The sequence below is a fragment of the Anolis sagrei genome, chromosome 8, assembly GCF_037176765.1.
Source record: "Anolis sagrei isolate rAnoSag1 chromosome 8, rAnoSag1.mat, whole genome shotgun sequence".
In the NCBI taxonomy this organism is placed as follows: domain Eukaryota; kingdom Metazoa; phylum Chordata; class Lepidosauria; order Squamata; family Dactyloidae; genus Anolis; species Anolis sagrei.
The window spans coordinates 1,630,040-1,646,537 of record NC_090028.1 but is presented as its reverse complement, the minus strand read 5'-3'; the positions used below and the strand labels follow the sequence as shown (position 1 = coordinate 1,646,537).

At 42.8% G+C, this 16,498-nt stretch overlaps 1 protein-coding gene across 8 annotated transcripts in view; it reads left to right on the top strand.

Annotated features, from left to right (window-relative positions):
• Positions 1–16,498, top strand: part of CNOT1 (CCR4-NOT transcription complex subunit 1) — a 110,318-nt gene that overhangs the window by 17,610 nt on the left and 76,210 nt on the right. For all 8 annotated transcript variants that reach the window (XM_060787831.2, XM_060787828.2, XM_060787829.2 and 5 more), the window contains exons 3-7: positions 10,994–11,101; positions 13,850–13,948; positions 14,175–14,243; positions 14,367–14,421; positions 16,154–16,357. In XM_060787831.2, the coding sequence (XP_060643814.1) occupies positions 10,994–11,101; positions 13,850–13,948; positions 14,175–14,243; positions 14,367–14,421; positions 16,154–16,357 (535 nt within the window). The remainder of the gene's footprint in view (positions 1–10,993; positions 11,102–13,849; positions 13,949–14,174; positions 14,244–14,366; positions 14,422–16,153; positions 16,358–16,498) is intronic.

Genomic DNA, 16,498 nt, shown 5'->3' with positions numbered 1-16,498 from the left:
GGAAGGTAACGGCACTCCATGCAGTCATGCTGGCCACATGACCTTGGAGGTGTCTACCGACAACGCCGGCTCTTCGGCTTAGAAATGGAGATGAGCACCACACCCCAGAGTCAGACATGACTGGACTTAATGTCAAGGGACAACCTTTACCTTTACGTACCATCTCCCTATGGGACCCGGTGCGGCTTACATGAGACCAAGCCCAAAATACATCAAACACCATCAATAACACAACATTAATAAACAATCAATAAAATACAAATCATATAAATCACAAAACAAAACAACTATCAATAGTGACATATAAACAGTTTTAAAATGGCTGGGCCAAATGTAATAAATGAAAATTGAAAATATGCTGACGTGAAGAGGTAAAAAATATAACTGGATAGGATTTTTTAGAGAGAAATGAGGGAACAACAATCCATCCTAAGTCAGTATTAAAGTGCATTATGAGGGCACATTGCTGAGAGTTCTCCCATTCTGGGAATGCACACTGGAACAACCACATTTTCAGGCCCCTCCTAAAGACTGCCAACGTTGGAGCATGTCTAATGTCCCTGGGAAGTGAGTTCCAAAGTCGAGGGGCCACTACCGAAAAGGCCCTTTCCCTCGTCCCCACTAATCGAGCCTGCGAGGGAGGTGGGAGCGTGAGCAGGGCCTCTCCAGATGATCGAAGAGATCGCGTGGGTTCGTACACAGAAATGCGGTCATGTAGGTAGGCGGGTCCCAAACTATTCAGGGCTTTGTAGGTCAGAACCTGCACCCTGAATTGGGACCAGAAAATGAATGGCAATCTGCTAGGTCAAAATTCATGTTATGGTCTGTGGCTCCCCACTCTGGAATTCATTGCCTGGAGAGATCAGAAAAGCCCCTTCACTAGAAACATTAAAAAAGGACCTTAAAACCTGGCTCTTCCACTGCGCCTTTGGCGATTAGGTGCACAACATGACACTATTGCTCCCCTCAATGCTTCTGCCACTGGAGTACACACCCTCCAAATGTGAAGTTTAGTTCCACAACCCTGTGTGTGTTTTTAGATGTTTATAAAGTTGTTTATTATTATTTATTATAACCCATAACATGTATTTTGACACAGCACCAATAGATCTTCTTTGAAAGAAGCACCAATCTGTCTTTCAATTGCCTTGGAAGCCAAACAAACATTTCACAAGGATCTGAAATGTCTGTGGGCTGGAAGAGGGAAGGGAATTGCCCTCCAAGTAAGATTGACGGCTTGTGGAGGCCTCACCCGTCTTTGTGCCCGACTGCGGTCTTCATGCTGCTAAACATGTTTTACCGGAATGCCCACAATTTCCAAAGGCATGGCAGGCCTCACGGCATAACCAGCACAAACACTCTTGTATTGTCAAAGGTTTTCATGGCCGGAATCACTGCGTTGTTGTAGGTTTTTTCGGGCTATATGGCCGTGTTCTAGAGGCATTTTCTCCTGACGTTTCGCCTGCATCTATGGCAAGCATCCTCAGAAGCAGTGAGGTCTGTTGGAACTAGGAAAGTGGGTTTATATATCTGTGGAATGACCAGGGTGAGACTAAGAACTCTTGTCTGCTGGAGCTAGGTGTGAAGGTTTTTAAAAATCTAAAGTTACAACAGCAAAACAACAGAAGGGAAACAATCAGGGACAGGCATGTAGCCGGGGGGGGACGGTGGACTTGAGGGGCTTCAGCCCCCCCCCCCCCCCCCAAAATTCTCATGGTGGTTCGCAAAAAGGCCTTACTGGTGCATTATTTAAACTGTTACGTTTATTCATATCATGATCTGATCACCATACTCAATATATCCCATATGCATGGGGGTATTGGGGCAACGATACAAAGGTAGACCCTCTTTCACTCAGACTCAGCCCCCCCCCCCCCCGAATTAAAATCCTGGCTACGGGCCTGATCAGGGACATCTAATCACCTCTCAACAAAAGATTGCCCCAGGTACTGCCAGGCCATCAAATGCTAATCAAGGTGGTCAGTTGGATTAGATGCCCTCTGGGGGTCTCCTTCTCTGGAGGTTTTTGAACTGAGGCTGGATGGCTGTCTGTCGGGAAGGCTTTGATTGTGCCTTCCTGTCTGGCTGAAGGGATTTGGACTGGATGCCCTTTGAGGATCCCTTCTAACTTTGAGAAGAACTTCCTGACTGTGAGAGCCATTCAGCAGTGGAACTCTCTGCCCTAGAGTGTGGTGGGGGCTCCTTCTTTTGAGGTTTTTAAACAGAGGCTGGATGGCCATCTCTTGGGGGTGCTTTGAATGTGATTGTCCTGCTTCTTAGCAGAATGGGGTTGGACTGGATGGCCCACCAGGTCTCTTCCAACTCGACGATTCCAGTGGGATTTTAGTGGGAGCATTTTTCATGTGACACACCCGTGGACTACAGGTGACAGTGCAGTGTTTCTCAACCTGGGGGTCGGGACCCCTGGGGGGGGGGGTCATGAGGGGGTGTCAGAGGGGTCGCCAAACACCATTGGAAAACATATTTCTGATAGTCTTAGGAACCCTTTCAGCAGAGGAGGCTGAAGATCTCTCTGCCTGGCTTCTCTTCCCTTTTGGAAGCATTTTCTGTTGGTCACAGGAGTTCTGTTTGGGAAGTTTGGCCCAATTCTATCATCGGGGGGATTCAGAATGCTCTTTGCTTGTAGGCGAACTATAAATCCCAGAAATGCCAAGGTCTATCCCCCCCCCCCCCCCAAACTCCACCAGTGCTCACATTTGAGCATATGGAGCATTCATGCCAATTTTGGTCCAGATCCATCATTGTTTGAGTACACAGTGTTCTCTGGATGTAGGTGAACTACAACTCCAAAACTCAAAGTCAATGCCCACCAAATCCTTCCAGTATTTTCTGTTGTTTATGGGAGTTATGTGTGCCAAGTTTGGTTCAATTCCATCATTGGTGGAGTTCAGAATGCTCTGATTGTAGTTGAACTATAAATCCCAGCAACTACAACTCCCAAATGACATAATCGATTCCCCACCCAACACCACCAGTGTTCAAATTTGGGCCTATCGGGTATTTGTGCCAAATGTGGTCCAGTGAATGAAGATACATCCTGCATATCAGATATTTACATTATGCTTCATAACAGTAGCAAAATTACAGTTGTGTAGTTGTCATGAAAATAATTTGCTGATTGGGGGTCACCACCACATTAGGAACTGTATTAAGGGGTCGCGGCATTAGGGAGGTTGAGAACCACTGCAGTGCGAGCATTATTCATGTGACACACCCGTGGACTACAGGTGGCACACTAGTGTGTCCCAACGACACATCATTTGGAAAGCTCTTCTCCAAGCCATGGCTTGTCTGCAGAAGAGGAGAACTTCCCTTGAACCGTTTCTCTAAGTTTCCTCTTCCTGTTTGCAGGACTCTTTGGCATGTCGCTCCTTCCCTCTTCAGAGCTTTCTGTGGCTTCTCAGCCCGGCCAGACCGGTCGCCTCTTTGTTTACGCACTGACCTTGTAAACCATCATAGCCTTTCTTTGTAGAGCCGCCTGTTAATGGTGACCGTGGGTACGCAGCAGTCCCAATTAAAATGTAATGGATTTATAGGGTGCTCGAGGAAGTGAGTCATTGCACAGGGTTGGCGCAAGAGTTGTATGTAGCCCAGGCTCCCTCTTTGTTCCCCAGGCACTAGCCGTTATGAGTCATGCCGCGTCTGAACGGCATGACTCAGGTTAGCCGCTGATACCCGCCATGCATTTTGGGAATGCCCCTTTCAAGCCTGCAAAGCGAGTGGCCGTTGCTGCACCTTGTACTGGTAGATGCCTTAACTTGCCTTGTTCATGGGAGGTATGGCCAGTGGAGGCACCAGGCAAGGCCTTCACATACACACACAAAGGTTAGGCTGGCCTCTTTTTTCTAGGCAACGAGCAAAGGCACTGCACCACAGAAATAATATTGCAATGTTGCAGAAAAGGAGATCCAGAACGAAGAGAGTGGAGCATCACTGTCATGTGCAAAATGTGGGGGGTATGCCTTCTACACTCCATGGTGTGCATTCTGGAACAAAGAGGCATTTTTGACCCCTGAACATCAAAGACTGGGGTATTTATTTATCGTGCCAGGAGCAGACCAAACAGTTGCATTGCATTTTTAAGCAAACAGACAAACAAAACATAATGTTTGCAAGCTTGGCAGTTGATTAAATGTCCTTTGACCAGTCTCTGGCCACTTGGAGTGCCTCTGGTGTTGTCGCAAGAAGGTCCTCCCTGGTAGCCGATGTCTTCACTGTGTCTGGTTGTGATCCCCAGGTTGTGCCAGTCAGCTTTCGTATGATATTGTTTCTAGCACCCACTTTTTGCTTGATATTCAGGCAGTGCTTCTTGTAGGTAAGAGCACGGTCCAGAGTTACTCCCAGGTATTTGGGTGCATTGCAACGCTCCAGTGGGATTTATTTATTTATTTATTTGTCATGTCAGGGCAGCCAGTCAATTATATTACATTTCTAACAGAAGAAAACAAACAAACAGACAAAATACAAAATTTGTGAGTTTGGTAGATGATTAAATGTCCTTTGACCAGTCTCTGGCCCCTTGGAGTGCCTCTGGTGTTGCCGCAAGAAGGTCCTGCCTTGTGCATCATGTGTCAAGGCTCAGGTTGCATTGCAGCAGGTGGTCAGTGGTTTGCTCTTCTCCACACTCGCATGTCGTGGATTCCACTTTGTGGCCCCATTTCTGAAGGTTGGCTCTGTATCTCATGGTGCCAGAGCGCTGGCTGTTCAGCACCTTCCCAATCACCCAGTTTTCTGTGTGCCCAGGGGGGAGTCTCTCGTTTGGTATCAGCCATTGATTGAGGTCCTGGGTTTGAGACTGCCACTTTTGGACTCTTGCTTGCTGAGGTGTTCCAGTGAGTGTCTCTGTAGATCTTAGAAAACTATGTCTTGATTTAAATCGTTGAGGTGCTGGCTGATACCCAAACAGGGGATGAGCTGGAGATGTCTCTGCCTTGGTCCTTTCACTATTGACTGCTACTTCCAGGTGGATGTCAGGTGGTGCAATACCAGCTAAGCAGTGTAATTTCTCCAATGGTGTAGGGTGCAGACACCCCGTGATAATGCAGCATGTCTCAGTAAGAGCCACATCCACTGTTTTAGCATGGTGAGATGTGCCTACTCAGCAGCAGAGTAGCATAGCGCAAGAGCAGATGTCTTCACTGTGTCTGGTTGTGATCCCCAGGTTGTGCCAGTCAGCTTTCGTATGATATTGTTTCTAGCACCCACTTTTTGCTTGATGTTCAGGCAGTGCTTGTAGTATGTAAGAGCACGGTCCAGAGTGACTCCCAGGTATTTGGGTGCGCTGCAATGCTCTAGTGGGATTCCTTCCCAGGTGATCTTCAGAGCTTGGGATGCTTCTCTGTTCTTGGGATTGTAGGCACATGTCTGTGTTTTAGATGGGTTGGGAATCAGCTGGTTTTCCCTGTAATAGGCAGTAAGAGCACCTAGATCTTCGGAAAGCTTCTGTACTACCATTTCAAAACTTCCTGTTTGAGTGGTAATGGGATGCCTTCCCAGGTAATCCTCAGAGCTCGGGATGCTTGTCTGTTCTTAAGGTGAAAAACACATATTTGTTAGATGGATTAGGGATCAGCTGGTTTTCCCTGTCATAGGTAGTAAGCGCACCTAGAGCTTTGGAGAGCTTCTGTTCAACCATCTCAAAGCTCTCTGCTTGAGCAGGAATGGCACGATCATCAGCATAGATGAAACTCTCTGTCCCTTCTGGCAGTGGCTGGTCATTTGTGTCAATGTTGAACGTGGATGGGGCAAGCACGCTTCCCCTGAGGCAGGCCGTTCTTCTTTTTCCGCCATCTGCTTCTCTGGCCCTGGAACTCAACAAAAAAGCTCCTGTTTTGTAGCAGGTTTCCTATGAGGCAGGTGAGGTGGTCGTCCTTTGTGATATTATACATTTTTCTCAGGAGGAGGAGGTGGTTCGCAGTATCATAAGCCGCTGACAGGTCTATGAAGACAGCTCCTGTAATCTGGGGTGTTTTCTCTATATTCCAGCAGTTGAGGATCATGAGCAGGAGGGCCCTGATTCATTCATGCTCTGCTTATAGCCTCCGCACAGGCACTCTGCGCTGGACGAGAGAGACATTTCCTCGCATCCAACATTGTCCAACCTCATTGTAACGTTTGAATGGTCATAATGAGGGGAACAAGCAGATTCTCGTTAAGCACGAGCCCTGGAAGTACAAGAGCCTTTGGCTGCTTCCCAAGGAAACTTGGCTGCTTTTGAGATGAGTTGCTGGCAGAGCTGGTCCAGTGTTGGTGGGGGAGCTGGCAATGGGGCCTAGGAGTAGTGGCAGCACTGGCGCTGTGGGCGGCCATTGGCAGCACTCAGACCCAGGGCTTCCTGAAGTCCGAGTTGAACATTGGTGGCCTGGGCATCTCCCCCTTTGCAGTGGGCATGCGCCCGAGAGATGAGTTGCTGGGGAGAGTGCCATTGTGTGGACTTAGCACATCCTCCAGCTTGTTTTGGACATGGATTCTCTGGGTGCTGCCACTTGGTAGTTTCTGCAACATCTCTGCTTTACTTCAGACCTTTCATGTGTTCTTTCGATGCTAATCTGTGCCATGAGGCAGGCATAGATTAAAGGGAGTAAGTTCAGATGAATGTAATTTGATGTGGCATTTGGTTTACTGTATAAGTCTAGCTTTTCAGTCCCTTTTTTAGGCTGAAAAATCTCCCCTCGGCTTATACTTGAGTCAATGTTATTTACTATTTTACTCTGTTATTATATTATTTTTATTGCATTTATTATTTTACTCTATTTATTATTATTATTATTATTACATTTATTATTTTACTCTATTATTATTACATTTATTATTTTACTCTATTATTATTACATTTATTATTTTACTCTATTTATTATTGTTATTATTACATTTATTATTTTACTCTATTTATTATTGTTATTATAACATTTATTATTTTACTCTATTGTTATTACATTTATTATTTTACTCTATTATTATTACATTTATTATTTTACTCTATTATTGTTATTATTACATTTATTATTTTACTCTATTGTTATTACATTTATTATTTTACTCTATTATTATTACATTTATTATTTTACTCTATTTATTATTGTTATTATAACATTTATTATTTTACTCTTTATTGTAATTACATTTATTATTTTACTCTTATTACTGTTATTACTTTCCCATTATTTTACTCTATTATTATTTTTATTACATTTATAATTTTACTCTATTATTACATTTCCATTATTTTACTCTTTATTGTTATTATTATATTTATTCTTTTACTCTATTTATTATGGTTGTTTTTACATTTATTATTTTACTCTTTATTGTTATTATAACATTTATTATTTTACTCTATTGTTATTATTACATTTATTATTTTACTCTCTTATTACTGTTTTTACACTTATTATTTTACTTTCTTATTAACTGTTATTACATTTCCATTATTTTACTCTATTTATTATTGTTATTACATTTATTATTTCACTCCCTTTATTATTATTGGAAAGATATGTAAGCACATTTACATTGAAGAAGGTCAGAATAATGGTTTAATCAGAGTTGGACAGCTTTATCTAAAATAACAATTTTATGTAAATATTTTTGAATATTTACTCCACTGATGCTCAATTAATGTAATTTTATTGGTATCTGTTTTTATTTTGAAATTTACCTGTAGTGGCTGCATTTCCCACCCTCGGCTTATACTCGAGTCAATATGTTTTCCCAATTTTTTTGGTGGTAAAATTAGGTGCCTCGGCATATATTTGGGTCGGCTTATACTCGAGTATATACGGTAATTAGAAAATGATCATGTGATATAGTGTAACTGAATGGTATGTAAGAAGGCCTTATACATGAACTTGGTGATGGTGTTGTGCCTTTCTAGTTCATCTGGCCAGGAACAATGGTCAGGAGAAAATTGCTTTGTGGTTTCATCAGAGAACGAATCAACAAACAACATAACTGATGTGTAAATTGTGGAGCATGCCTAAAAATATTTGTAACAGAAATGACGTGAATGGTGTTATTGGGGATAGCACTGGAATATCTGACTAGGTTTTGGCTAAGAGTGCTTACAGGGGATGCTGCCATAATATTTTATCAATGGGAAGCTTTATGGAGGGACGTGTCAGAGTATTGACCCTTGCCAGCGGAAGGATTGCTAGATCAGCAGACACTGTGTTCAGAAATCAGGACTATGCAGGCGTTCAGTTACAACAGAAAACTTAGAAAGTTTTATTAAGTACATCTACACACTAGGGCTGGGCGATTTCATTCGTTAATTTCGTAATTCGTTATTAATTCGTTATTTTTTTTGATAACGAAGCGATATTGAACCATTCAGGAGCAACTAAAAAACGAAATGAATTTTTCCAATTCGTTTCGTAATCGTTTCGTTATTATTTCTGCATGTCTGGTGCAAGTTTTAGGGTTACTGTTTGTTTTCTCAGTGAAAAAAAATATAATTATCACACCAACAGTCAACAACAGAGGGAGAGGGAAGCTTCAGAAGTTCCCCCTGTCCCATTTGGAGGTTTTTTAGCGTATTGCGCGATCGCGGCCGCCATTAACGAATCGATTCGTAATCGATTCGTAATTGTTTCATAATTGTTTCGTAATTTCCGAAATTTCGTAAATTTCGAACTTTTTTAAAGAAAAATTTCGGAATTCTTTTAAAAATCGAAACGCAAAAACCCCCTAAAAACGAATCGAGTTTAGAAACAAATTTTTCCGTGGTTGCCCAGCCCTACTACACACGTCTATTCACAGCAAGCTACAGACAGGAACTCCTAGGCAAAAACAACACTCTCTGAACATGTGCTTATCTGACTTCTGGCTGAGACCAGTTCCTCCCTCTTCTTCCCAGCCAGAGAACGAACACGTTATCTCATTTCTGTCAAGGCTACATTTTCACTGCCTCAGTACAGTGTTTTCTAATACACAATTGAACAGAATAGAATCCATCTTGAAATCCATCTTAATCCATCTTGTATTACATAGAAGCACATTGAAAAACACACATGCATAACTAAATAATCCTGACAGGATGAAAGGAAGGCTCAGTTTCTGTTCTCCTTGCCTATTACTTGACAGAGGCAAGTGGTGGGGATGAGAGACAGGGCCTTCTCGGCAGTGGCCCTCCAGGGGGTCTGTGGAACTCTCTCCCTAAGGACATCAGGTTGGCCTCCTCCCTCCTGTCCTTTAGAAGACAACTGAAGACTTGGCTTTGGGACCTGGCATTCGATTAGTGGACAGCTGCAATTGGAAAGAAGACTTAGGATATCTGCAACATTGGATTTACCCTGATTTGGATTTGGTTTTAATTGGCATGTTTAATGAGCTGTATAATGTGTTTTTAATTATTTTTAATGTTTTAAATGTAATTTTTGATTGTTTATGTCAGGGGTTGTCAAACTTTTTAAACAGAGGGCCAGGTCACAGTCCCTCAAACTGTTGGAGGACCAGATTATGATTTGAAAAAAATATGAATGAATTCCTATGCACAGTTGTTCATTCGTTCAGTCGTCTACGACTCTTCGTGACCTCATGGACTAGCCCACGCCAGAGCTCCCTGTCGGCCGTCACTACCCCCAGCTCCTTCAAGGTCAGTCCAGTCCCTTCAAGGATGCCATCCATCCATCTTGCCCTCGGTCGGCCCCCTCTTCCTTTTTCCTTCCACTTTCCCCAGCATCATTGTCTTCTCTAGGCTTTGCTGTCTCCTCATGATGTGGCCAAAGTACTTCCACTTTGTCTCTAGTCTCCTTCCCTCCAGTGAGCAGTTGGGCTTTCTTTCCTGGAGGATGGACTGGTTGGATCTTCTCGCAGTCCAAGGCACTCTCAGCACTTTCCTCCAACATCACAGTTCAAAAGCATCGATCTTCCTTTGCTCAGCCTTCCCTAAGGTCCAGCTCTCACCTCTGTAGGTGACTACAGGGAATACCATGGCTTGGACTAGGCAATGGATCTTGGTTGCCAGTCTGATGTCTCTGCTCTTCACTATTTCGTCGAGACTGGACATTGCTCTCCTCCCAAGAAGGAAGCGTCTCCTGATTTCCTGGCCACAGTCTGCATCTGCACTCATCTTTGCACCTAGAAATACACAGTGCACAGATCTTATTTGTAGTGCAAAAAACACTTATAAACAATACAATAATTAAAATGAAGAACAATTTCAACAAATATAAACTTATTAGTATTTCACTGGGAAGTGTGGGCCTGCTTTTGGCTGATGAGATAGGATTGTTGTTGTTTGCTTTCAAGTCATTTCAGACTTAGATTGACCCTGAGCGAGGTCCGCATAAATGACATTGGAGGGCCGTATCCGGCCCCCGGGCCATAGTTTGAGGACACTTGGTTTATATGCATCATATGATACTTGTGTGAGGCCGCCCTGAGTCCCCCTTAGCAAGGAGAAGGGTGGGGTAGAAATGCATGAAATAAAATAAAATAAACAAATAAGTGACACAGGCTCCTTGTATTTTACTTGTGGATATTTCCAGGTGTTAATGGGTCCCTAGATTGTGGCAAAGCAGCTCAGGTATCTAGACAACGGAACCAACCGAGGCAGGTGCAGCTGATGGATTCGGACCCAACTGACTCCTCCAGACAACATGGAAATTAATATTTTAGTTCAGCGGTTCTCAACCTGGGGGTCGCAACCTCCAAGGGGGTCGTTTGGCCATTGCGGAGGGGTCGCGAGGCCACCTCCTTTGGTCCCGCTCCCCCCAAGGCTTTGCACAAGGCCAGGCCTCACGCAAAGCCTCCCTTGCCTGCCTCGCACTCTCTAAAATAATTTTATGGTTGGGGGTCACCACAGCATGAGGAACCCTATTTAGGGGTCACAGTGTTAGAAAGGTTGAGAACCACTGTTTTAGTTTATCTTTTCTATGACATTCGCATACAAAACCAGTCCCTGCACTGGTTTGGGGGGGACTCTGCCAAAACTAATGCTCTCTTTCTTCCCTTCCTCTCTCATCGTACGCAGATTGTGAATCGGCACGGTCCCGAGGCAGACAGGCATTTACTACGCTGTCTATTCTCTCATGTGGATTTTAGTGGCGATGGTAAAAGTAGCGGCAAAGATTTCCACCAGGTAAATTCCACACTTGGGGGAAAAAAAATCTGATTTGTTTGTTTGTGTATTTATTTATTATTTTCTCCTTTTTTGTGGTGGTTCTTTTCATATTGGGGCTTCACTAACAAAATCCATGGTGAGGACTCCTTCAGGAAAATCATGGTGCAGTGCTTTCACTGTGACAAAAGTCCAGGAATCAATATTATTTTGTGAGATCTTGAACAATAGGGCAGCCCATTAAGTTGAAAATTAAAATAAGTGCTCGCTATTAGACGTACGCACGAACTGCTGTAACTATTGTCATTGCGTAAACAGTCAGCAAAGAGTTGGGTTACCTATGAGCTTGTTTTGATGGCAGAATGCCACCTTTAAAGCTGTGTATTTGAGCCTTGTTTTTCAGAAAGTCCTGATAAACAAGGTTGTTAACTAAATACCATAACACTTGTCTAAAGGGCATAGTAATTATTTGACTTGCTTATATATCTTTAGCAAATGTTCTGTTGATTGTGTATTGTGTTCATAGCAGTGTTTGTGATGCAGGCTAAGATATGCCTGATCTAGACATCCGTCTGAAAGTAAAACTGTCCTGTTCGGTGTCCAGCGTCATGTTATGATATTTGTGAAGCAAAATATAGTTTGCAGTAGTTTGTGAAAAATATAGTTTATAGTAGTTTGTGAAAATATAGATGGAAGTAGTTCGTGAAAATATAGTTTGAAGTAGTTTGTGAATATGTACTTGGAAGTAGTCTGTGAAAATATAGTTTGAAGTGGGTTGTTGTAGGTGTTTTCGGGCTATATGGTCATGTTCTAGAAGCATTCTCCTGACGTTTTGCCTGCATCTATGGCAAGCATCCTCAGAGGAAGTGAGGTGGATGCTTGCCATAGATGCAGGTGAAACGTCAGGAGAGAATGCCTCTAGAACATGGCCATATAGCCCGAAAAAACCTACAACAACCAAGTGATTCCGGCCATGAAAGCCTTCGACAATAGTTTGAAGTAGTTTGTGAAAATATAGTTTTAAGTAGTCTGCAAAATATAGTTGGAAGTAGTTTGTGAAAATATAGTTGGAAATAGTCTGTGCAAAATATAGTTTGAAGTAGTTTGTGAAAATATAGTTGGAAGTAGTCTTGTGCAAAATATAGTTTGAAGTAGTTTGTAAAAATATAGTTGGAAGTAGTTTGTGAAAATATAGTTTGAAGCAGTTTGTGAAAATATAGTTTGAAGTATTTTGTGAAAATATAGTTTGACGCAGTCTGCAAAATATAGTTGGAAGTTGTCTTTGAAAAATAGTTTGAAGTAGTTTGTAAAAATATAGTTGGAAGTAGTCTGTGCAAAATGTAGTTTGAAGTAGTTTGTGCAAAATATAGTTGGAAGTAGTTTGTGCAAAATATAGTTGGAAGTAGTTTGTGCAAAATATAGTTTGAAGTAGTTTGTGCAAAATGTAGTTGGAAGTAGTTTGTGCAAAATATAGTTGGAAGTAGTTTGTGCAAAATATAGTTGGAAGTAGTTTGTGCAAAATATAGTTTGAAGCAGTTTGTGAAAATATAGTTGGAAGTAGTCTGTGCAAAATGTAGTTGGAAGTAGTTTGTGAAAATATAGTTGGAAGTAGTCTGTGCAAAATGTAGTTTGAAGTAGTTTATGAAAATATAGTTGGAAGTAGTTTGTGAAAATATAGTTTGAAGTACCGTATTTTCTGGCGTATAAGACTACTTTTTAACCCAAGAAAATCTTCTCAAAAGTCAGGGGTCTTCTTATACACCGGGAGTAGACTTATATCCTGGGACTAGTCTTATACACCAGGCGTAGTCTTACATGATGGGAGTAGTGTTATATAGCGGGTGCTGAAACTTCCAATCCAGATTGGAGAATCTGTGGGTACCACATATGGTGGGGGGAGCTCAAAAATGGCAGTGGCCGTGTCCCTACCATATGCAGCGACTGTATGAAAGCATTAGGGGCAACACTGTACAAGTACGGAAGAAGAAAATCCATTCACCAGAATTCGTGGACTTTACACAGTCCCAATGGTGAGGTGAAGGGTGGAGCAAGCTGCAGATGTCCGGGGTGCCCGGGGTATGGAAAAAAGAGATAGAGTGGCTCTGGGCCCAGAAAAACACGCCTCTTTTACCTGTCTGGCCCGTCCTTGTATCCTAATACCGTCCCTCCTCCTCTGCCTCTCAGATCTTGCTCCTGAAGTCTGCAGTGAAACAGTGCAGGTGCGCATGTGCGAGATCTGAGAGGCAGAGAAGGAGGGACAGTAATAGGAAAATTACCAAATTGGATGTTTTTGAAATTTTATTTGGTGTGCGTTGGAAGAGGGGTAGTCTTATATGGCGAGTATATCACAAACTCTGTATTTTAACTGGAAAAGTTGGGGTTCGTCTTATATGCCCAGTTGTCTTATATGCCAGAATATACGGTAGTTTGTAAAAATATAGTTGGAAGTATTTTATGAAAGTGTAGTTGGAAGTAGTCTGTGCATAAGTTGAGGTGCATTCCTTAGCTATGTGGCATGCCTTAAGGCCAGCATGGGCAAACTTGGTCCTCTCTCCATGCGTTTTGGACTTCAACTCCCACAATTCGTGGCCTCAGCCCCTTTCCTTTTCCCTCTCAGCCGCTTAAGCGGCTGAGAGGGAAAAGGAAAGGGCCTGAGGCCACGAATTGTGGGAGTTGAAGTCCAAAACACCTGGAGGGAGGGCCCAAGTTTGCCCATCCCTGCCTTAAGGACGATAGTCTTGTTACAACAGCCTCCTCTTTCCTCCCCAGACCCAGTTTCTGATCCAGGAGTGTGCGTCATTGATTACGAAGCCAAACTTTATTTCGACACTGTCCTATGCGATTGAAAATCCATTGCACTATCAGAAGGTGGGTATGAACCTGGCTACAGAGCGACTATTGTGAATGCATCAAAGCAGAACCTTAGTATGTTGTGAATGGAGAGCTTGGCCGTAGTAGCGAGGAGGGAGCAAATGTGGTTATCTTGGTAGCGCCGGGAAATGCCGCCCACGGATGCTTAGCTTTTTGTTGCTCACCCCACAGAGCCTTTTGGTGACCATTCCAAGTGTAACTCTTCCATTTCTTCTCCTTTCAGAGTCTTAAGCCTTCACCCCATCTTTTTACCCAGCTGAGCAAAGTTATCAAATTAAGCAAGGTTCAAGAGGTGGGTGAGCTCGTTCTGTTTTGAAACATTAGCTGCTTAATGGCGGGATCAGAATTTGGCAGACTGGCAAATGCAACTTTGGGGTGACTATTTGGACTTCTGACTTCTTCTGTTTGCTTGCAGGTTATTTTTGGCCTTGCTTTGCTCAATTCCTTCAATCCAGATCTGCGAGGTTTTGGTAAGAGGCATTTACATTTTATTTTTTATCTATATAAATAAAAAAAATGTAATGTTCATTTGTGGGATTAACAGAACTCAAAAACCAATGGACGAATTGACACAAAATTTGGACACTATACTCCTAACAGACGAACAAGTGACCATCACTCATACCCCCCCCCCCCAAAAAAAAACAGCTGAAAGGATTTAAAAATCCAAAAAGCTAAATAAGGAAGGAAAAGGGAGAGAAGGAAGGGGAGAAAGAAGAAAAGAGAGGAGGAAGCATGGAAGCAAAGAGTGAAGAAAGGAAGGAAAGAGGTAGAGAAGGAAGAAAGGAGAGAAAGAGAATGAGAAGAAAAAGAAGGGAAGGAAACAAAGAGGTAGCAAAGGAAGGAAGAAGAGAAGGAAAGAAAAAAGGAAAGGAAGATAAGAAGGGGAGCGAAGGAAGAAGGGAAGGAAAGAGAAAAAGGGAAGGAAGGAAGGATGGAAGCAAAAAGCAAAGGAAGGAAGGAAAGAGGTAGAGAAGGAAGAATGGAGAGAAAGAATGAAAAGAAGAAGGGAAGGAAAGAAAGAGGTAGAGAAGGAAGGAGAGAAGGAAAGAAAAAAGGAAAGGAAGATAAGAGGGAGCAAAGGAAGAGAGAAAAACAGGGAAGGAAAGAAGGAAGGATGGAAGCAAAAAGCGAAGGAAGGAAAGAGGTAGAGAAGGAAGAAAGGAGAGAAAGAGAATGAAAAGAAAAAGAAGGGAAGGAAAGAGGTAGGGAAGGAAGGAAGGAGAGAAGGAAAGAAAAAAGGAAAGAAAGATAAGAGGGGGAGTGAAGGAAGAAGGAAAAGAAAGAGAAAAAGGAAGGAAAGAAGGAAGGATGGAAGCAAAAAGCGAAGGAAGGAAAGAGGTAGAGGGATGAAAAGAAAAAGGGGGAAGGTCAGAAGTAGAGAAGGGAAGAAGGAAAGAAGAAAAGGGAAGGAAGGAGGGAGGGAGCAAAGGAAGGAGGAAAAGAAAGAGAGAAAAAGGGAGGGAAGGTTGCCCACAGCAACGCATGGTGGGTATAGCTAGTTTATTATATATTTAAAACATTTATATTCTGCCCTTCTCACCCCGAAGGGGACTCAGAGCGGAGCACAGCATATCTATGGCAAACATTCAATGCCGGGACAAGAATTTATATACGCATACATAACCATAAACATTAAAAACATTTATCTCAATATTAAAATATACCATTTAAAACCGTCCTGGTCATCTGCATCAAATCTAATTGGCCTGGTCATCTTTCCTATTGCTGCTTTCATTCCCTGTCCCAAAAGCCTGATCCCACGGCCATGTTTTGATCTGCAATGTCATTGGAAAGAGGGCCATGGGTGTCTCCTGAGCTGTTTGTGGAAGTGGGAGCTTGTCTGTGGAAGTGGACACCCCAGCCACACATACACACACATATGCATATTTCCCCTTTTATTGGGTGTATAGATATATTATGTGTATGTATATTTATTTTCAACATTTATATGTCGCCCTCTCTCACCCCAGAAGGAGATTCAGAGCATATTACCATAATATAATATATTGTATTTACACATTACTTGTAAGCCGCTCTGAGTCCAGGGGACGCCTGGATGATTTGATGTTTTTATCATCCTGCTATGCTAATAATATAATGTAATACAATATACTGCAATAAATATGTGCTGTCTAGGCTTTTTTTTCCTCCCCTGGGGCCATTCTGCTAACTTTTTCCTCCCTCTTTGTTTTTCCGAAGCTGCTCAGTTCATTAAACAGAAACTTCCTGATCTCCTGCGTTCGTACATTGACGCGGACGTCAGCGGAAATCAAGAAGGTGGCTTCCAAGACATTGCCATAGAGGTCCTGCACCTCCTCCTCTCTCACCTTCTCTTTGGGCAGAAGGGAGCCTTCGGGGTCGGGCAGGAACAAATCGACGCTTTCCTCAAAACATTACGTAGAGGTAAGGTGGCCGTTGGGGCACCTCGGCTTGAAACCCCTTGTCTTCCGGGGGAAGGTGTTTTGGGGAGGGAGCGCGTTTACTACTTCCAAAAACAAGAAAAATGTGGTTTTTCAAAACACAAATCCTGTGGTGGAAATTTGC